Source organism: Anas platyrhynchos, chromosome 7 (assembly GCF_047663525.1).
Source record: "Anas platyrhynchos isolate ZD024472 breed Pekin duck chromosome 7, IASCAAS_PekinDuck_T2T, whole genome shotgun sequence".
Taxonomy (NCBI): domain Eukaryota; kingdom Metazoa; phylum Chordata; class Aves; order Anseriformes; family Anatidae; genus Anas; species Anas platyrhynchos.
The window spans coordinates 25,618,036-25,640,507 of NC_092593.1; the positions used below are offsets into that span (position 1 = coordinate 25,618,036).

The 22,472-nt window shown below is 38.3% G+C and overlaps 1 protein-coding gene across 11 annotated transcripts in view; it reads right to left on the minus strand.

Moving 5' to 3' along the window:
* Positions 1-4,942: 4,942 nt before the first annotated feature.
* PDE1A (phosphodiesterase 1A) overlaps positions 4,943-22,472 on the minus strand; it is a 221,846-nt gene continuing 204,316 nt past the window's right edge. For 8 of the 11 annotated variants that reach the window (XM_027461479.3, XM_072041054.1, XM_072041055.1 and 5 more), the window contains 3 exons: positions 16,200-16,520; positions 8,480-8,599; positions 4,943-8,151 (listed from right to left, as the gene is read on the minus strand). In XM_027461479.3, coding sequence (XP_027317280.2) covers positions 8,523-8,599; positions 16,200-16,520 — 398 coding nt within the window. In that variant the 3' untranslated portion in view covers positions 4,943-8,151; positions 8,480-8,522. Of the gene's footprint in view, positions 8,152-8,479; positions 8,600-16,199; positions 16,521-20,025; positions 20,429-22,472 lie in introns of those variants that run through there. The other 3 variants (XM_027461476.3, XM_038182059.2, XM_072041056.1) reach the window with 3 other exon arrangements.

Below are 22,472 nucleotides of genomic sequence, written 5' to 3' on the forward strand. Positions count from 1 at the left end.
TTAGGGGAAAGTATGGTGTGTAGTGTACAGGAAACCTCCTGTCATCCTGCAGGCGATTTAACCACTGAATTACTGACGTTCTCTTAGGACTGCCATCAACACTGCTGAAATCTTCAAAGAAAACCCCACTATCTTCTCATAATTAATTGTCCCCACCAATGCACACTGGAAAAGGCTCTGTTTAGCTACTACGATAATCAAAAAATTCCCATGAATTCTTGCCCCACTGGTTTTATTGAAGCCATACAAGCACCTGTAACATGATGGTGCTGCGGCCCTGCTGCCTGAGGAAGGGGCTTGCAGTCTGTCTGTCTTCTCTCTGACTGACCACAGTACCAAAGACAAGGTCAGTGGTGGGTTGTGCTCTTTAAAAACATGATTATTCTGTTCCACAAGGGAAACTGGCAGGTGACTGGCCAAGGTCCAGTGCTGCTGGTGGCTGGGGAGGGACCTAATGGGGTCCTGCAGGCTCCGGGGCTACCTCTGTGTGTCTGGCAGCTGGCACCACGCAGGCAAGTGCCACAGCTCAGTGCAGGCTTCCCCTCTTTTTTCTTCCTCTCGCAGTTTGAGACATGAGCTTTTTATGAGGGACCCTATTTCTGTGGAGCCTAAGGGGACAGTGTACCTTCTACTGGCAGGTTTTTAGAAGACAGAGTGCAGGTGACGAGTGGCAATCTGCACTAGGACAGCCGGCCCCATCTGTGTTATTGATTTTACAGAGGTTACGTCCTCGTGTATGTATGTGTGTCCATCCGCTATGAGCTCTTGTATACACCAAAACTCCAGCCTCTGCACAGCATGAAAATCCTGTGGGTAGGTCAGGCCTGTGAAGAACAGCTAAGATGTTCTCTGTCCCCAGTTCTCAGGGTACACCATAAGGCATATTTAAAGCATGCTGTCCCTGAAGCTCTCCATCCATTCTCCACATTGGTGCTCAGGTCCACGGGTCTTCTTTTATTCTCCTTATTTTCTTCCTTAGCTGCTCAGCACAATGGTGGGTTGCAATAAAAGTCTCAGTTGTTCTGTTCGTTCCTCACAAGTGTAATTACATTTGACCTTTCCGCAGGGAGTATTATACTTGGCAGCTGAGTGGATGCTAAATGTCTCTCCTGCTTTGTTGAGTTCACTCCTTTACCCAGCAAGGCAGCAGGGTCATCCTCAGCAGCAGCACCTTGGGCAAATATCAAGATGTTTTTGCACTCTTTACTAAGCCTCAGGCCACTTGGTGACATGCTGCTGACTGCCAGATACAGTAAAGCTGACTGATGGAGTTTGTACAAGTTCAGTGCCTAGAGCAAGGGTATTTCTGCTGTAGATTTTTTTTTTTTTTTTTTTTTTGGGGGGGGGGAGGGGGTTGTATTTATAAAGTGATCTGGTATTTCTGGGGCATAAAAGATATTTGGTACTCCTGCTAGGCAAAACTTACTCTGTTTCGGTTCTGTAACAACTCCTTTACTTAGTTTATACTGACCCTTAGTGGTAAGCTGAAATTTGAATCGCATTGCTAGGTTTCTAAATTTCACTTTTCGCTTTCGCCCAACTGTTCAGAAAATGGCAGGAATATTTGCTGTGCATCAGGATAGTCTAACTATGTAAATAACCCACTTTGTCTTTGACAGACGTAATGGGCATGTTAAAATAATGACGACAGGTGTTATTAGCTCTCCTGAATGGAGGGCTAGGGAGAGTGGGGGTGTTGAAAGGTTATTCCAAAATACAAAACAAAAACGTTGGCATTGAGAAGCAATACTCTCCACATAATGTGAAACAAATAAGAACTCAGTATCTGGCACTAACGAACACCTCAAGCTAACTGTGGAGCGAGTATTAATTAGGTTTCCAAAATAGCATCTTTCTGAAAAGCAGCTGAGGTGTAATATTGCTCCTTATTAATCAAAGCAATGGGACAATGTGAACTCTGCAAAAAATAAATGGTTTGCAGATGGCTGTGTGCATCTTTAATAACGACAGAAGAACACAAGTTACAGCTTTAAATGCCAGAGAGCCTTTCTGCATCTTCTCCTTTTCAGAAAGCGATATTTGCAGTTTTCAAGGCAGTGAGGAAAGTGTGTTGGTTTCTTATTACATTTTCCCTGCAGCATAAATTCTGTTGATGTGCTTCCCTAATCATGCTAATTATACTGCCATATGTTGCTCTCATCTTTCTTTTTCTCTCCTAATGGGACATAGATTCTCTCTTTTGAATATGTCATTTGTTTATTACATTTATCAAGGGTTTTAACATTATATGGGACTTTTAATTGCTTTCTTAAACACTCAGCAGATTGAATATTAAAAACAGACATGAAGGTCAATTATAAATAATATTTAAATTGCTTGTGCTGTTTTTATTCTCTAATTTACTGGAAATATCAACTCTGCAGCCCTGTTCCTGTACCCATTATTTGCTTGCTAACACACGTGTCCCTCAGAACTTTTTATGGCTGTAATCGTAGTTCTGCCCTACCCAAAACTACCTTGTTAGTAGCAGAACAGGGGTCTCTATCAGACACGAATGCTAAAATAAAGATTCATCATCCACCAAGTAGCAGTGCTTGACACAAATTCATTGCCATTCATTCCAGTTGTACATTACTGGAGTACCTCAGGAGATAAAGTCAAATGTTTGTTTCTGACTGGAAAGCAAAAACGAGAGAGATCTCAAAGAAAAGGAAGTATCATTTCAATAAAAGAATTAAAGGCAGCTAGAAGTTGACCAGTGCCTTCTACAGAATATCAGAGATTCCTCCTGATGCAGAAAACCCTCAATAATACAGCTAAATACAGAGAAATAGGGACAACCTATCATGACCCAATTATCAAATTAATTCCTGACATAATGACACTGGTTTGACTGGTTTTCATGGCATTGTAGCATGGGTGCATTTGACCCATTCGCTCACTGAATTTGGACAAAGAAAACTATAACAGGCTTTATATAAATAGCACATACTTTCATGTTCTTTGATAGGTTTTTCACAATATTTTGATACAAGCCTTCAGGTCTGACTGTACTGAAAGTCCTTCTTGCAGGTTCAGGAGAGTTGCTTGTGTAAGTGCTCAGGATCAGACCCTATGTGACTATGAGACAACTTTATAACTACAGTCCAAACAAAATGAAAAATCATCTGTTCTGTTGAACTGTGTTCAAGGCTCAGATTCCACTTCCCATTTTGACTCTGACCGCATTATATTCATGTTTTTAATTTTGTGTTACTTCAGACTTGTAAAAGTGATCTACATACGGTGTTACAGACATACGAGACTCCTCAGCTTTAGAGTACATCTATTGAGGACATTACCTATCAAGATTAGCTAATGAAAAGTTCTCCAACAGTAATCAATCCATATGTAAGAAGCATCGGTAATAGTTTTACTGCCATCTTTTAGAGTTGTGGGTTTGGGAGTATTTTGTTTGGTTGTGTTTTATTTTGGTTTTGTTTTAATTTGGTTTTATTTCATTTTATTGTTTGTTTTTCTTAGTTTTTTTGTTTGGTTGGTTGGTTTATTTGCAAAGTTTTATTTGCCTCAACACCTTAATTACTTTAATTATTGACAGTTTACCAAACGTAGGATTATGCTTTCTTTCCTTCTGATCGAAGGGCTGAGCTATCCAATCCCAGCCTCTCACTGCCTTTGCTGCCCACTGCAAAAGGGCTGTAGGAACAGGACTAGCCTAAGCAGAAGAGAAGTGTTTTGTAGGAATATTCAGCCCAACAGCCCGAAACAGTTAAAATCCATGTTTTTACAAGGTGTTTTTGTTGTTTGTTTGTTTGTTTGTTTTAAATTTATTTTCTTTTCTATTCTTTTTTTCCCCCACATTTATATCTCTCTGGTTATGAGTTGCCTCTTTGTTCCCAGAGGACTACTTAGAAGTCTGCGATCCTGTAAAACTTCTGAATGTCCATCCCAGGACACGGACAATGAGTCTCCGGAGACCCATTAAACAATTACATGACCAGGAAAGTAAAACTGTCCCAGGAAAGCTGCTTAAATGTTTGCATAGTGTATTTGACAGAGAACACTTTATTTTCTTTATAGTATTAAATGCCATTTCTACTCATTTTTCCATATCTGTGTTTTCATTGATTTGATTTTTTAAATAATTATTTACATTTGGATGCACTCCCCTCTCAGATAAGTCACTGCTAAGCTACTCTAGACTTAAAATTTTAAGGTGTTACTGAAGAATGTTAGTTATACTTACCTTTTCCACTTTGTCATGTAATAACTCCATAGTCAGTTAAAAATATGCATTTTATACATTACAACTAGGGATATTGATTAATTTCTTAATTTTAAGTTATTTTGGCTTCTGGCATACTTACAACACATGATAAGCCTTCAAGCGTGTAGCTGAAAAGGGAGAGCATCTGGGATAAAGGAATTGCAAAGTACATGCTATGAAGTAGATATCTGTATTTACTACCATCATGCAGCTTGTTAGGATGTGATGCAAATCCAAGCCAATGAGACTCTTTCCATTGATTTCCATTTGTAGCAGGATGAGGCCCTGTACCACTGAACTCTGCTGATTAAACTTATGCTATGGCATAGAGGCACCTCTGAAAGTCGCACCCTTCCTGACGAATGGTTGCTAACATGAGCAGTCCCAGCAATTTCAACAATGCCAGCCCATGTTAAAATTTTGGGGAGAAAATACTGCTTTATTGGTTATGGCTTCCTTCATATGAGGGCTACTTTAGCAGTAAAACTTAAGAAGGAAAAGCTCACTGAGAGAAATTGTTTTCAAGAGTGCTATGAGATACAAGTGAGTTTGTATGACAGACTGGCACAGTTATGGAAAAAGCACGGAGCTGCAAGCAGGCAAAAGGTGTGTAAACAACCATTTATGATCTGTCACTTTCCAAAGGCAATCATATGCAAATGAGCAAATGCTTCAGTAAAGCAAATTTGTAACTAGCATTCAATAGCTTCATGATCCTTGCCCTCAAATCAAATTTATTTAGGAATATCATCATAGGAAATACGGACAAATACAGCAGAATAAAAACACACAGTTCTAGATTGCCTTGTTGAAAATTAAATAAAAAAATACTGGCTAGATCATAACCCATAACAATATTACATAATATATTTGTCAGATATCTCAAGATAAAAATACAAAATAAAATTCTTGAGGGCTAATCTATAGCTACAGTTCCTCAGTGTGCTTGATGCAGGGATACATGCCCATAATGCTGTGGGAGAGATGCATATACAAATACCATTTCTTATGGCCCCATGCAGTGTTTTGGTTGTGCAGCCTTGCAGGTTTCAGAGAGAAATTCTTGTTCAGGAGAGGCTCCAACAAGAAGCCTCTCTGCCATCTGAATGTGAATTCCACCCAAGGTCAAAGCCTTAGCTAACACATGGTTATTATGGTCTTCTCCACCAAAGTAAATTTCTCCTCATCCAAATAACACAGTAAGTTTTGGGTCATGTCCAGATAAAACCTTGCTAAGAATAAAGGAAGGAAGAAAGAGAATTAGCTGGCTTTAAAGAAAAAGTAAGGACTCTGCTTGTATTTCAGTAACATCTACCACAGTGATTAAAACTGAATACAAATGAGTAAGTAGGAATATTTATACACAAATCACATTTCTATATTAATGAAGGAGATCTGCAGGCACTGAGTACCTCCTGTAAGATCAGGAATTCCTCCTAGCCTCTGCAGTGGGAGATCACGGGGCCAGGTATAACAACAGGACACCAAGAGCCCCACAGAATGCTCCCAGTGGACTGCAGAATCAGCTATAACTTCTGCTTCTGTTTCCAGGAGAAAACTTATGCAGAGCATCTCAGTGGTGATGGGACAGAGATACAGAAAGAAAAAGTCAAGTTCAACTATGGTAAAAGTCTGAAATTGAAAATACAATAAGAACATTGCATTTTAATTGCTCCTGACTTCTGTTCTCAATGAATCATAAATCACGATATTGAAGAACATTACAAAGATATAACTGGCCTAATTTTAAAAAATATCAGTCATCTTTTTATCTTTTCAAATTTGGTGGGACTGCAGATGCTCAACACATCTGAAGTAAGGTCCCATGTTTTGAAAGAAAAGACATAAAACCAAAATTCTCAGATCTTAAACAAGATTTTCTACTGCCATAAGCCATGGCAATTTACATTTATAAAAAAAAAAAAAAAAAAAAAAAAAAAGTCTGATATAAACAGTATGCTTCTTCTTTTGTCATAATGACAATAAGAAACCATAAGATGGTTTACATTTCATTATAAAGGAAAAAATGTGCCCAACATTCCCCAAAAAGGATTGCAAAGGTGCATGGAGTGATCCCGGCTACTAATGATTTGCTCAAACACTGGTAGATAATATATAAATTCTAAACTCTTAGCAAAAAATATCAATTGCATTATAACATATATGATACAATTTCATTCATTAACATTTCATTCTTTAACTGCACTGTACAGAACTTTGTCCATGCCAAATACAAGCCCTGGACCAGATACACAAAACAGTTTAAATGCACTTTTTACAACCTATATGCACAAATATTTCTTAAGTTAAAACTATGCACACTAATTATGCATAGCATGTATATGGCTTACATATTCAACAACAGAAATTCCACCTTTTGGCATGCCCTTATCCCAGGGCTCAGAGCTTGTATTGTTCCCAGCTCAATTTCAATGGTTGTGCTGTCAGAAAGGAGACAGTCAAAGGTATGGACGTGTACACTTCCCTCAGTATGGGGTGATTGGTTTACTATTCCTTCTTCAATCGGGACATAACGTGTCCGTATTGAGGCTGAGCCTGGTGCCTATGTTATGCTTGAGCTCTGGTTAGATCCCTGAAGCAGCAGGTGAGTAGTACACAGGCCTCTGCATAGAGGGGAGAGCCACTGCCCCCACGAGTCCTCTTCAGAGTGGACCATGGCTGATTGCAGACTTTTTGGTCAGTGAGGTAATAACCACGGGGTCCAAAAAGGGGAATGGGGAATGCAGTGACCCAACACACCCACGAGCATACAACCTGAAGAGGGGGGTGGAGGATTCCTGGTAGGCTGCAGCAGTTGTTGCAACAAGGTTGTTGGCGGGCTGCATGAGGCCGAGGGGCAAGCCAAGGGGCCTGTGCAGCTTGAGGGAAGCAGAGATGAACATGGAGTCTCTTTCTGGGCACAGCTGGGGCTGGATGGCTCATCCTGAGACTTCTTGCAGAGGTAACCGCCTGCGTGCTCCGCTTTTGCTGCCTCTCAGAGAAAGATGCTCTGGTGTTTTCTTTTAATGAAACAAGGCAAGGAAGGACTTTGTTGCATTCTTGTCATTAGCTTTGCATTTGAGAAAAACCATGATATAAGGTCTTAGTGCCACTTTCCAGTTCTGCCTGAGAGGCAGAACTCTGCTGAAACAAAGCAATTTCCATGTATTCATGTAGCAGTCTCTTCCGCCTACAGAACAATAAGCACCAGCTTCGTGGTAGGGCTGACACCACTGCTGTGACATCTGAGAAAACACTGTTGCACTGAGAATTTTTTAATCATAATACTGGATGCTATTCAATTAATTTTTAAGAGATTTTCAAATACTGATTTCTTAAACACCATTTCTCTCCATACGGCAGCCACCGCAAAGGGAAAGAGTCATCATTCACGCAGGCTCATCTGTACAACTCTAGAACTTCCCACACAGTCTACATATTTTTAATTCCAGATATTTAAAGGAAGCTAACGAGTAGAACTTCAACGTTGCATGCAGCATGGTTGCATGAACAAGTGTCTATAGCAACATCTCATTTTGACTTTCCACTTCTATTGGACACCAGTAGCAGTGACATGTAACAGCAATCCAGTGCAGATGATGATTGCCATGTTTTCACATGTCTCATGATTAATTGGAAATGTCTGGTGTCAGTGATACAACAGAGCGAGGTTCAACTTTGGCTGAAAAAATTATTTTGGCTAGTTTAAGAAAGCAGAAAAGAATAGGAAACAACAACAACAAATACAACTGAAATTCTGAGTTGTTAAGTGCCTTGAGTTACCAGCTCAGGGTTTAATGTTTTACACTTTTGATCATTTTGACCAATCACTCTCCACAGAAACAGGATGATCCAAGAGTAAGATGACAGATAACAGCCTCTGAGAGCACAGGTGCAGGAACAGACAGTGTTCTTCTTTTCTCCTGCAACAGGGTTCAAATGAAAATTTGTAAACAATAGGCCTTTAACTACTATCACTCCCAGTATTTAATATAATTGAATCAAGGATTTATTATTGCATGTTTATTTAGTCTCACATTAAAAATTCAGAAACGTAACAGTATTGGGTTTCCCTTCTATTGTATTGAATAACTTTTAAAGGGACATAGAAAGCGGGCTATAGCACATTCCAGTTTCAAAATTTTGTAATAAAACCACAACAGAAATAGACCAAAGAGGATAATAATAACAATAAGTGAATCCTTATCATATAAAACTCTCCTCTTTATAGGAAATAAATGTCAAAATTACCTGTCCTGCCTGAAATGTCAGAAGCTTTTAAGAAACAGGAAATCTAGTTGTGTACCAGTGCTTGTTTTTGCTCAGTGGCTTTTACTATATCTTCTGATTTCTTACAGTGTATAGGCTCACCTGGAAGAAAAAAAAAAAAAAATGTTATTGGGAAATCAAGCAAGGAAGTAAACCAAATAAATACCACCTGCACAGCCTTAGACAAGCAGAAATGCTTCTCCCTTTTCTATCTGAAGGTTAAAGTGAGGGTTCAGTCATGGCTTTCTTTAATTTCTTTCTTACTAAAATAAATATAGGAGTGACTTAACTAATCATTGTGGTTTATCCAAAAGGCAAAAGATAGAATGAAAGCAATAGACCACACACCATGAAACAAAAATACAACATTTACACAAGCAGTAATGAAGTGTTTTTTGTTTTTAACCTTCCAACTTACTGAAAGTCAAAATTCAGCATCTGCAGAGATGTGCTGTTTAAATCCTCTTCGATGTAGGCATTAAAAATAGGGGCAAGTTTCACTTAGTGAAAGATGTCAATGTCAAGTTTTAAAAATTCAACTAGTTCAATCAGATAGGAGAAATGATATCAAGTGACAAGAGTAGTTTTCAAACTAAGTGATACAATACAGATCTCAAACTTCTAATCATAATACTGAGTTCTTGCTTAAACTATTCCTTGAGTGATTTTGAATGAGTACAGCTGGGAAAATTACAAACTGTTTTTGGATAGTAGCTATGGGGGAAATGCAACAACCTTACAGTATTATATACTAGCTGTATGGTAACTTCTCAGCTTTAACCAATGAATGGAGTGGTCCCACCAGTGATTAGTAATGCTGAACTGAAAATGTGAAAAAGGGAAGGCACAGAGTCTCAAAAGTAGCAAAGATGAGCTGGGAGAAGGGGAAAAGCTACAGAAATAAAAATACAGGTTGGGGAAGACTTTTGAAAGACAAAACCCAAAGGCACGAGTTGCTGAAAGGGAAAGCAGTTGATGTGCAATTCAAATGGAAAATTGAAAGACAGTGAGTCAAAGCTGAAGAGGCTCAGAGTTTAGAAAAGAGAAAAGAGATAGAGAAGAGAGGAATGGGAGCTCATGCGAATAAGCATGGGGAAATAGCATGGGGAATAGCATGGGGAATAGCTGTGACATAGCATCACAGTAAACGAGAGAATTTTGTTACTGGTTTTTACCAATGTTTTCATTGCCAGGATGCTGCCTGCTCTGTAACTAGTGTTCTTCCCCTCATTTTTCTTAGGTGAATGTAGTATGCATGGCTGATAGACAGCCAGGTCTCTAAAGGATTTTGAAGCCTTATAAAATGAAGTAAAATGAATTAAAAAAAAAAAATAAAAAAAATCTCCAGATCTTCCTGCCTGCAGTTATTTTTGGAGGGATTCAGCAAAACTTTTATTATTATCTGTAAAAAAAAAAAAAAAAAAAAAGGAGGGGGTGGGGAGGGGTATGAAAGCACAATCTATTGCTCTAAATATTTAATTTTCATACTTGACTTCGACTGATTAGCATGGTTTTAGGAGTGAGAGTGTTCTGTGAAGGCCTTGTGAAACAGGCACTGTGTATCTTCATAGAAACAAAAACGTTTTAATGTAAATGAAAATGTATTAATCTTCATAGAAACAAAACAATGAACTCTAACCCATACATAACATTCTTTGTGTCAGTGTGCCAATTTTAATAGCAACCTTCAAATGGTCACTAACAGCTTTTATCTCATAAACCGTATCCTTTTTATTAGCATATAGCTTGATCTTTTAATATTGCCTTCCCTCTGTCCTCATCCCCAGCACAAGCACAGCTGCTTCTGCCAGGCCAGGCCCCGAAGCCCTGCAGTGCTGTTTAGCCACACACGGGGAGTGCCATGAGCAGCACACGGAGCTGTGATCTGCACCTGCTCTGCACGGACAGGAAGGGTTCCACCCGGCACAGTAAAACGCAGCTGAGCACCATGGGGCTGCCACAAGACTGAGCTGCCACCAGCACTTGCATGGCATGGATGATAACTTGATGCCACCCACATGGCCGTAAATTAAACTGACATGTTGTTGGTGTGGGTTTGTGCTGTTTTACCTGGCTATTCTCCAGAGGCTCTCAGACAGTGACTGCTGAAGGCTCTGCATGCTTTCTATAACTCACTGTGACTGGATAGTCCTCTACTGTCACATGGGACAAAGTTACTGGTAATCTGTTTTATCAGAGATTTATTGTCTCCTTTACATTTTGACATTAAGGATTAATGTGGCTATCATCATGAGTGAAAAGTTAAAAGCATGCCAATTAGCCATTATAAATCATTGAAACATGGAGTTGTTTAATAAAACATAAGCAGTTTTTAAATGAATGTTCTAATTAATAAATCACTCAGGAGAAAAGGAAGATCATCACTTAAAAAAAAAAATCACCTTATAATAGTTCCACTTAATCTTGTAACATTCAATTAAATGACAGTGAGATTGTGGAAAGGACAGAGGTGCTTCAGAGGAAAGCAGCATTCAGTCCCAAGCCAAGCTCTCCTAACAGTGCCCAGTTCTCCCTTTGCACTGACCAGGACATGGGGCAGAACAAAACCTGGTAATAAAATGTGATGGCGTATGAGAACTAACCCTAGAAAGAGATGTCATACGAGGAGGGGAAAACAATCCCTTTTCTCTTTTTTTTATCAGAGAACCCTCTCATAGCATGCCTAACGATTTGGTGACAGTTTCCAGGAAGGCAGATCATCTTCCCCTGTGATTACCTTTGTTTTCCATCCCTGTTATATTGCAATTTCTTTCCTACAGAATGCTGAGAGTTAGTTTTCTATTTTTTATAAAGGACAATGACAGCTAACTTATGAAATTAACTCTGAGTAACTACATTGCTTTTCTCCTTACCTACTTTCACGTCTCTCTCCCAGCCTCAGAGCACCCAGGAGCTTGCTTCTCCACCCAGGGTGAGTCAGCAAGCACTTTGGGCACTTCTTTAGCCTGCTGCCCTCATCCTTAGCACAGGGCTGGCAGAAAGTTCAGACGTAGAAAGATTTTGTATGGGGAGTGTTAATAATGCCCTGATAAATATATAGTGATTAATGATTAAAATTGATTAAAATACTCTAATTTGGAAACCAAGCAAAAAAAAAAAAAAATCATGAAAACAATGTCATGTATTCTACCTTCTTGCTTGCAAGTGAAGCATTCTGCTGAAAATTGCCTTGGTTAAAAAAGTGTCCTGTGTGAGTCTGCTGGCCATTAGCAGAGGAAAAGTAATAGAAAAATACTTGTTACTCCACATGGAGGAACAGTAGATGAGATACATAAAATTTAAAAATAATGGCCATTCCTAGTCAAGGCTGAATCTAGAAGGAATATGCATATATACATATATGTAAGTATATATGTGTGTGTGTATATATATATATATATATTCTTTAATTCTTAGATTCCTGGTATCCACAGTTAGCTTCTCTCTTTCTCAACAGTCTGTTCTCATTTCTATCTGCATTTATTCGTGCATGGAAACATACACTGCTGTATTTCTTATTTTGGGTTTTTCTCTTCCTGACTGTTCTGTATTATTTTTCCCCAGCCTTTGTTTATTCCCATGGAGAAAATATCTTAAAGAGAAAACAAACATAGTTAATTATGATGGCATGGTACATTCTATGTTCATACTTCCTGTGAGACTTAAGAATTTATATAAAGTTTGGAGAGGGCACTTGCACTGTTGTTTTCCTTTGATATGCCCAATTCCATGCACAAATACTACCTTATCCTAATGATTCCATCATTCTGGACAGTACTGGACTCTTAGAATAAATGTGTTGCAGCCAAGACTGCAGTGAGACTCTCAGTCCTAATGGTCAGCACTCAAAAGCCAGTCATTACTCTTCGGTTGTCATCCACCCTGAGTCTCCTGAAAAATCATCAGAGCTATTGCAAAACATATTTTTTAAACTTAGTTATTTTTAAATTATGAATTAGTGAAGAATGTTGTGTACAAGTTGCAACATCAGTTTCTTATTTGTAATCTTATTTTTACTTTAAGAAGATTTTCTAAATATACATGTAAAATATTTCTCATATGTAACAACAAATTCTCACTTTTTTCTTGAACTAAAAAAAACACTAAGTGTTTTAATTAATTCAGTATTTTCCATTAGAAAATACAGTTTCGATTAAATCACTTTTTTTTTTTTCATGTAGTGAGAAATATGTTCCATCCAGGAAAACCAAAAGCAACTTGAGATAAGATACATATTTAGTATATACAAATGTTTCTCTGTTTCATCATTTGCACTTGACAAGAGATTTTAATATGCCATCAATTTGTGAAAAATATGTTAAATGGGAAATTCTGTGAAAGAGTTTCTGCTGACTTAAAATATCATATTTAAATAGTATGTAGTCAACTTTCTTACTAAAATAATAATATGGCTGATCATCTGTCCTTATGAAAGAAAGTTCTAAGAATATGATGACATAGTTGCTCTATAAGTCATTTCAAAAGACCAGAAAGTGTTCAAAATAGCTTTCTATGACATTTAAATATTGAGAAAATAGGGACAATGCAAGAATCAAATGTTATTAAAATATAAATAAACCTATTTGATGAAATAAAAATGAAACATAAATGACACTGTGACTGACCAATAAACCCTAACAATGGAAGAAGGCTCAGTGGAGATGGGCAAGGGCAATGTAATATCAAATGACTTCAGATAAGTAAATTTAATATTAAACATTGTACCCTCAATCTGTGGAATATCTGGAAGAGCTTGTTCAGAGAGTACTAGACTGACATTGGTATGCTACAGAAACCAGGCAAAACATCAAGCTCTCCACTTTCCTGTGATTTATCTATGCTGGCATGTGAACACAATTTCTGAAGGAGATGGCTGAGAGTCAATTCAACATACTGGAAAGAACAGAAGTTTCATAGAAGTGTCTGCTACATAAAATGACAACTGAAAAGGCCTTCAAATAACAGATGCCTTTAAAACCAAAACCTAATCAATTTCCTTATTCTATCCATTGTAGTTCTCAATTAAATATTTGTGATAGTGTAAATCAGAAAGCTCTTCAAGCAAAAGAGAAATCCAGACTCATCCTGTGGTTTTCTGACAGGAGGGACCAGGAATTACTTGTGACAGAGTCCACAAAAGGTTCATGAGACTAAAAAAAATGCTGTCTTATATTCTGTAGGCATTAAGTTGCCTGACTAGGGATGTGCATTTCCACTGGAAAAATGTTAAGGTTTCCCAGGTCTAAACAGGTGAAAAGCCACTGTTCTAGAATGCAAGATGCAACAAACTGGGAACGCATACGTTTGCTGAATAACAGTGTCATTCCCCGTGACAGCAGCAAGAATTGATGACTGCATTCATTAACAAACTGTAGCAGATGAATAGTTTCCAAAGTATTTTGAAGAACTTTTCAGAATGTGCCATAGCTGGGTGCACGTTCTATCAACAGCATGAAGCCTGTGCTTCTCACATATTTTCACCAGGAGGAAAAGGCACAGCATATAGTATAGAGCAGTTTGGAGAAAAGATCCTTTCAGTTCCATTTCACTTCCAAAGTATGCAGCAGTTTAGATTTTTCCGGTACAGATGTTTAGTTTCAGTAGAGAAGTGTGCATTATTATACTAAAACTTTCTGTGTCAATCGGCTAGAAAATCCATCATGGCTCAGGCGTAAGTTGGTGAATACCAATAAGCATGCGTTGGCCCATAGCTCAGCCTCTGGAGTTGCCTTGAAAAATAATTTGCTGCTTCTCCTGCTGTGTGCTGGATCACTTGATGCATCATGTCTCCTGATATATCTCCCCTTTTTCCGTGACTTGTTATCGTTCCATGGTTTAGGTATGGCTGCCTCTTTAGAGATGCAAGGGCTGAGTGCTGTCCTTGTATAAGCTTTGTTTTTTCATTCAGGACCCGATCAGCACTATTTATTTCCAGAAAACATTTGGATATCTCTTATTTCTGCACCATTATTCATCTGAACTGTGTTTGACTATTGACATCGCAAGAGAAGAATCCTCCTTGGATTGGTGGAAATCCTGTTATTAATCTTTTTTACTATCTTCAGGAAAAAATATACCTTCTAGATGACATTTGTCACTGGAAATAAACTATTATAAACTTGATCACTTCCTACCCTTTTTATAAATTTTGCAGATTGAAGTATTAAAATATAAAGCCTTCTGTAGCAAATTTCATGCCTTGGCAAATGAATTCCTCAGAAGAAGTTTAGCTTTTTTTTCCAAAGTAAGAAACCTCTACTCTCATATGAAAGGTGGGTTTTAAAGATTCACAAGGCAAAAGAGTGCAAAAATTGCATGCCAAGTCATGTCTGATTTCACAAACAACATTTACGTTCATAAATCATCTACTGACCCTCAAGGACAGCTACACCACAATGGCCTTCTTCACAGCTTGAAATACAACAGGTGTATTTTTTCCTACTGTCTTCCTCACCCAGGAGATGGGAAACTTTTCTAAGGTACTTAAATTTCAAATTGGACCTTAACACAAAAAGTGGTACAAAAAATGCATGTCAAAGACAAAAACGTCAATTATTAGATGCTGTGGAATTAATTTTAGTGTAAATATTTTGATTTAGGGCCCTAAATTAACCATCTGTTATTGCTGGTGGAAAAGTAAAAATTAAAATCTGTCAACAACAAAAGCATGGGTGCACTGAAATTGGGTAGAATGTTGGACTCCAGAATAAGTGGGAGTTCTCCATAAAAAGATTTTGAAATACGCCGTTATATATTTATGTCTAAGCTAAATATCATAAGCACTTCAGTGCTGTTGCTCAGGCAATGCCTTACTTCTGGCACAATATTTCAAGGCTCACTGACATAAAAGTATTAATGAGTTTAACATTTTAATTAGAAGCGAAGAAAACAAATGCCATTATATGCTTTGATTATTCCTGTTACCCTAATACCTCAGATCTGTTCTAACAATAAGAAAATTCAGACCGTATGAAAATAAAATAAAAATGCACTATGTCTTTCATTTACATTGCTAACATCTATTCATAATGCTTGGTCATCTTGAACTTGGTAATGTTTTAAAATCATCAGATACTAAACCACAGTCAGCTTGTGATAAAATACATTCCAAAAAAAGTATTCTGACATTATAGGATTTTTTTGGCTGTTCTGCCTGTCCTGGAAACTACAGCCAGGAGACTGATCTTTTGTATTAAGACATGACCCAGTCTCAGGCCTACTAGTGTTAGGAAATAGCTTCTACATAAATTGATCGAAGTTAGATCAAAATTCACATTGTATTTAGTACAAAGGATGTACTTTACAACATAGTAGTCATATTAGGTGCCTAATCTAAGGTTGTGCATTTTAATAGCACAATGATTACAAAATGTTAGATAGTTCTATTTTGAAAGTTTACTTCATTCTTCAGTAAGGAAGCATATTTAATTACAGATATGCATCTATAGATTATTTTAAAAGCAGTTCAACTAAAAGTCTTGGTATTTTATGTGAAGGACTTTCTACAAGATACCAAATAACTAATATCAAGCAGATTATACTTGCTTATATCAAAGCTCTTTTATTTGATGGTTTTAGGACACTATTGCTTCTACATTGCCTGAAGCAACTTTCTTATGCAGGAGGTTTTACAACACATTGTTTTGATATTTCACTACTATCAGTGTTTGACAGGGAGATACCAGACACTGCTGCAGCTCACCCTGGACAGCTTCATTAGATTGACTGGTGCTTTGTGAAGAAGTATTACCATTCAGTGGGTCTGTATTCTGTGTTTCTTGCTGGGCATCGGTGAGATCTTTCTGGTTCGGATCAGAGTAAGTGCATTTTTCTGAGTTGGGTTCATCACTCAGAGAAGTGTCGCAAGTGACTACTTGTAGGACGATGGATCTGGTAGGACAGGTTGTACCATCGCTTCCCTGACTACTCTCATTTTGTATGCTTCTTGTCTCTTCCTGTAACTGTGCATCTGTGGAATTTCTGCTCTGGTCTTTTTTCTGTTCATCAACATTTCTCACAAGTTCTACAAAGAGGGAACAAAATATGTGAATTAGATATGAAGGACATGCCATAGTTGTTTGATTTCAGAGTAGTGACTGAGTTGCATACGGGAACACTGTGAACATAAACTTTCTGCATGAAGACATGTGCATCGGTGTGTTGAATAAGGGTCAGATTCTGGTCCTGATTACACTATTGCAACTGAACCATAGTGGTCTACTTTCCAGTTTAACCTCCAATTTGACATCTTTATTTGGAGGCAGCAGCAGCAAACACACTTAAGCTGAAGGATGGGAGCAGGAGGACTCCATGCTGAAGCACCAGCAGTGGTGCTCACCTCAACAGGACTGGAAGGGGCAGAGCTCACCAGTTCTGCAATAGAGAAAGGGCATGGAGGGGAACACCTTGCCAGGAAGGGGCAGGTGTCAGAACTGAAAGGAAGCCCTAAAGGAAGTTGGCTTCCCAGGCTGGAAAAGTCTAAGGCAGCTACACAGAATTTTGGCTGGGAAAAAAAATAAAAATCAGAAGGCTATATACATGCAGTCCAGTTCTGCTGCTAGTATGGCTAGTGGCACATACAGAATAGGAAGGAGGAAATATGGGGAAAATAGTGCTTCAGGGGAGAGAAGCTATAGAAAAAACAAACAAACAAACAAACAACTAACTAATGGAATGCTCTATTCCATGCTCTGTTGCAGAAACTTGGAGAAAAGTACAAATGAAATGGCCCAGAGTGAAAGGAGACAGAGCAGAACAGCACAGAGAAAGCAGGAAGCACCAGGACAAACCAGAAGATGAAACAAAACTGAGAATGAAAATCTCGTGACACAGACTGAAAAGTCTGATACAAATAACCTGTACATGTTCATGAAGGCACTATTTATATTGTTATTAGAATTAATTTCATAAATTCAGATTTTAGAATCCATATGCTAATACAGAAGATACAAAATATTACCAATTTAAAAAGTGAAAGCATTTCAGTTTGAACAACGCCTTCACAAAATAGCCGCATGTCATGGCATAAAATTACTGACTTGGATGTGCTCACAGTCTTACAGAAGTAAACCAAGCATTTGGATACTTATTTTCTTCAATAGGCAAGTCTCTGGAAGTAAGTTTTGGACAACAGCGACCAGTTCAAATCCAGACCTAAAGTGATTGAATTTGATGACTTAGGGAGAGTAATATTTCTGCATCTCAGTCTGCAATCACGTTTCCACCACAGTCAGCATTTGGCATCCATTTGGCATCTCTAACATCATTTTCCTGAATCCAAAGAAATGTCCCTTTGAGGTATAATTTGGCCTATGAAATTCGGATGGAAAGGAAGACTTCCAAACCTGAGGTGAGGTGCAGAAGCATAGAATATTTAAATAATTTCCTTCCCTTTTAAGTTCTTATACATTCTGGGATACTTTTAAGAAACTCAAGAAGTTTCAAATTTGAGCAATTTCAAAAGACAGTTTTTCTACAGAATTTAGACTTGTTTTGAACTTCTGAAACTTGGACAATTACTCTTTTTTCTACACCCTTGAGCACAGCTCCTGCAAAGAACTGGTTGGGCTAAAGACATTAAGAAATAAGTATGCACGACTTGTAAATGTGTTGTTCAATCCAGATATGTTAATTAAAGCATCTGTCATTTGTTATATAATCTACCTACCTAAGGCTTTTGTCCTAAGAAACTGATTTACATCACTTTCTTTGTTTATGTTGTTGTTGTTATTGATGGTTTTATTGCTGTTGTTGTTGGTTTTTATTTTTTTTCCTTCTTTCTTTCTTATTAAATTGTCCTTATATCAGCCCACAAGCTCCTGCACTTTTCAGTTCTGTCCCCCATCCCACTGGATGCAGGGAGAGAAAGCGAATGTCTGTATGGTGCTGAGCTGCCTGCAGGGTTAAACTGCAACGGTCCTTTTGGTCCCCTGTGTGGGCACAAATGGTTGAGATGACAACAGATCTGACCAGAGTGTGTAAGAACAAATTTGTTTATAATTTGTTATAAGCATTATATTAATTTAATACTTGCTAGCACAATGTTGATTTGTTTGCTCTCAAGATTGTTTTTTGTAACCCTTGTTTTGTTTGTCAACTCCAAGGGCTGGTCTAAGGTTGTTTATGTTGTTGGTTTTTTTTCAGTTTGTATATAGCATATGGTCATGTTACACAACCACGAGCCTAATCCAGTATTTGTATTAGTGTCATTCTTGTACCTCGGGTAAATTCTTATGGAACCTATTAGCAAGTACACTCTTTACCTTTTCTCCACATGGACCCCATCTCAGTTGAGGACATGGCTGGACACCTTTCCATTCACCTTCCCTTTCTCATTCATATTCTAGAACAGCCACCAACTACTACTACAAAAGTGGCAGTAGCAGGCTGTTGAATAATCCTGCTGGCTTAAACCACACCACCTTCCAGAAAACACACATCTCTTTTTTGGACACTGAGCATCTTAACAATATCACATCCATTCAGATAAAGGCAGGCAAAAGTGTGCTCTACAGTGAACTCAGGGCAGGCATTATTTTTGCAACCATTTTTGCTCACCCTTTTTTAACTTGGTTGGAGTGCCTGGAGCCAGGCTTATTTACATATTTTCAATTGTTTGGTTTTGCTTTCTTTACAAGAACCCAAGTGTTATCCAGCAAAATTTCTTCAAGTTTGTAAAACGTTCTCCTAACAGGTATGTTAGGGATGGCTCAGTCATATCCCTCTCTTCAGTACTTCTCTGCCATTTCTGAACTCCTGCCTTAAATCACTATCTTTCATGAGAAGAAACAATGTCATCTGATAAATAAACATGGTATAAGTGGTATCTTTCTTCTCATGTGTTTAGGCTGGGATGTTGGCAAAATAATTGTCATGCATTCCGTTGTTTGGAAAACTGGCAGGAGTTGTGATACAACAGCCAGGTTTCAGAATACTTGAAAAATTCTGCTACTCAGTAGTTTCAGCTTTTGTGGGGTTTTTGTTTGGTTGTGCATTTTTGTTTGTTTGTTTGTTTGTTTGTTTTGTTGTTGTTGTTTTTTGTTGTTGTTTTGTTTTGTTTTGTTTATTGTTTTTTTTTGCATCTACAGAAAATGTGTTAACTACTGAAGGTGTCTTCTTTTCTTTCCCTCTTTGACCAAATACTACTAGTTTTTTGTTATGTCACCTTCTTTTTTTTTTTGACTGATAAATGTCTGAAAATTGAAGCAGGTTCTTTAAATAAATATTGTTCTTGTTGATTATGAGCCCTCCTTGTATAGTTTCACAGCTGAACAGGAAAGTGTAGGTAGCTGTGAGTGCTGCAGAGCAGCTGAGATCCTCACTTCTTGCTTTGGTTGGATGAATGTGACCTTTTAGTCGCTTTGAGATTTTTTAAATATATAAACCCTCTAAACATCCTAACCTTTTCTCAATAAAAGTACCTTGTACTGTGTTTTTATTTATGAGAATGTAGTAGGATTCTCACTGATTTCTTATTACAGAAATGAAATAAAAGGCTCAGTCCTCATGATGTTTCCCAGTGCCAGCAATGAACATGGCTGGAAGCTTTATTTTGTCAAAAAATTTGACATACGGTTACCTATTGTTCACTGGAGTGCGTTGGAGTGCTGAATTCTTGTCAGTCTAGGGAAGGATCAAAATTTTCATAGACCATCAGAACTGTCATACATCTTTGGCTAGCACTGTGCCTCTGGGAGTTACTGCAGGACCCCATAGTCTCCAGAGTATCACAGCTCTGCTGCTTCTCAAGCCCTGGTGAGGCTGCAGGACCATCTGCAGCACCGATGTCCACTGGCTCAGCTGTGTTACTGCCTATGTGCACAGCAACATTTTCAGGATAAGGTTTACTAGGTGGTGAAGAAGCTTTTCTACATTTTGGGACTTTCTCTTTTACTTCTCCGTCTGTCCATTGACTTTCTTTTCCTGGCCTTTCTGTAATAAGAAACAGATCTTTCAGCTACCATCATCTGTACAGTAGAGGGCTTAAATGAGACTCTTCTGTCTCCAGCGACTGCACTGCTTTAGCATGTCCTGACTTACCAAGAGTGGAGAGGAAAAACACAAAAGCCATGTGTAAGTGGAACACCAAGAATCAGTTAACGGCAGCTACTGCCAGAGCACCATACCCCAGTAAAGCTAAAGTCTGTTGAATCACATCAGTATTTGTATTGCTCTATTGAAAATAAGCTATAATAATTTACCCTTATGGAAAGTTGCAATGACATTGAAGCATTAAGAATTAGCAAACTACTGAATTAGAGAGGAAGGCTTTTCGGCTTCACTAAGAATGAAATGATTTGAGGATTTTTTAAGTAAGAATGTTACTTGATGTTATGGACTCCCTTTATATATTACTACAAGACTTTGATTTCTAGGCTTGTCAGTTTTCTTTTTTACTGGAAAACCAGGCTCCACAAAGTAGGGACAAAAGACCTAACCCAGGACAACACTGGAAGGAAATGCATCTTCCCAAAAGACATGTTCTCACGTCAGCCATTTTAAAGAGAGGAGGAAGAGAGCAGCAGTAAAGATCAAAACTGTGCAGAAAGCAAGAGGACTGATCCTGGTGCCTCTGGGACTCTAAAGAAATTTCCAAGAGTTCCCAAACAACCATGGCTGGCTTTTCCAAACCCAAGAATAGATCACAGCAACCCACAGAGTTATCTAGTCACCAGCCCCTTCCACGTTCAATTCCTGAGGCAGATTTCATCACAGATTTAGAAGTATAAAAAATTACTGCAAACCATATAATCCAGTGGCACTCGATGCCACAGCATTATGTCATACAGGGAATGTAAGGAAAGGCTTTATTGTCCACTGGTATATGTTGTGGGGGGACATGTAACAGGTCCTGCTCTTGGGTTCAGTCACAGTTCCTCAGTCTGATTTACCAGACACCACAAATACTAAATATTTCCTGCCACTCTTGGCTCAGACCGGTCACTGTACTTCCTCAGACCTCAGAAAATTTCTCTTACCACAGTTCTTAACACTTTTCTGCATTAGCTCAAAACTGCTTGTGATCTAAACATTTTAGCACTACAATTAAAATCACTGTCTCTGGTACTACATGGGGCTCTGTTAGCCCTCTGAATTTATTTTTCTCCAACAGATTAATACAGTCTATTAGGGTAGATTTCATGTGCCAAAGTGTCACTCAGTTTCCATGACTGTCACACATGTCCTCCTAACACCCACCCCTCCTCGTGGCCGCTAAATCAGATTAATATGCCATCAGATTTTTGCATTTCAGCAGCTTTTACTCATCTTATTAGGGAGTCTGCAGAGATAATCTTTCAGACAAAATGGAGCTGAACCCTGTGGTTATTGTGACTGGAAAGATGCAGGACTGAAAGTGCCTGAGGGGGGCCTGCAGGTATGATGCCGAGGTCTTTCAGAAGAGACATTTGTTATTCAAAGCTGCAGCCAATGGGTAAATAAAAAAAAAAAAAAAAAGCTGATCCTCACTACAAAGATACAAATTGTTTTTTTCCTTATTTTTATTATCAAAATTAAGCACAAGACAGTGTGAGAGCCTTGCAAAGTTTTTCGAGCCATGCAGCACTATGCTTAGGCAAAAGGTGTTGAGGACAGTTTGAAACTGATTGCTTTCCATACAAATAATGCAACTTTTGTTCAGGTCCTGTAACAGTTAACTCATCACATAAGCATACACTGGGAAGAATGAATAGCACTGCTGGTCATATTATTCTGAAGTTGAACAACGTTAGCATGCTTTAATGATGGGCCTATCCAACTGGCAGCTAGACCCTTGGTCTGTACACTGCATTCCCTGCAGTGTACTCACCATGTGGTGAGTGTCCTAAGCTGTCTGTGCCTCTGTGCAAATTTTCTGTGTTCTAAGTATAACTGCATCATGAAGTATCTTATATTACACTTAAATCTTTCCCAACAAGTTGTTTCTTACAGGTTTTTCAATAGGCCAATAATTCCCAGATCTTAGAATCCATTAAGC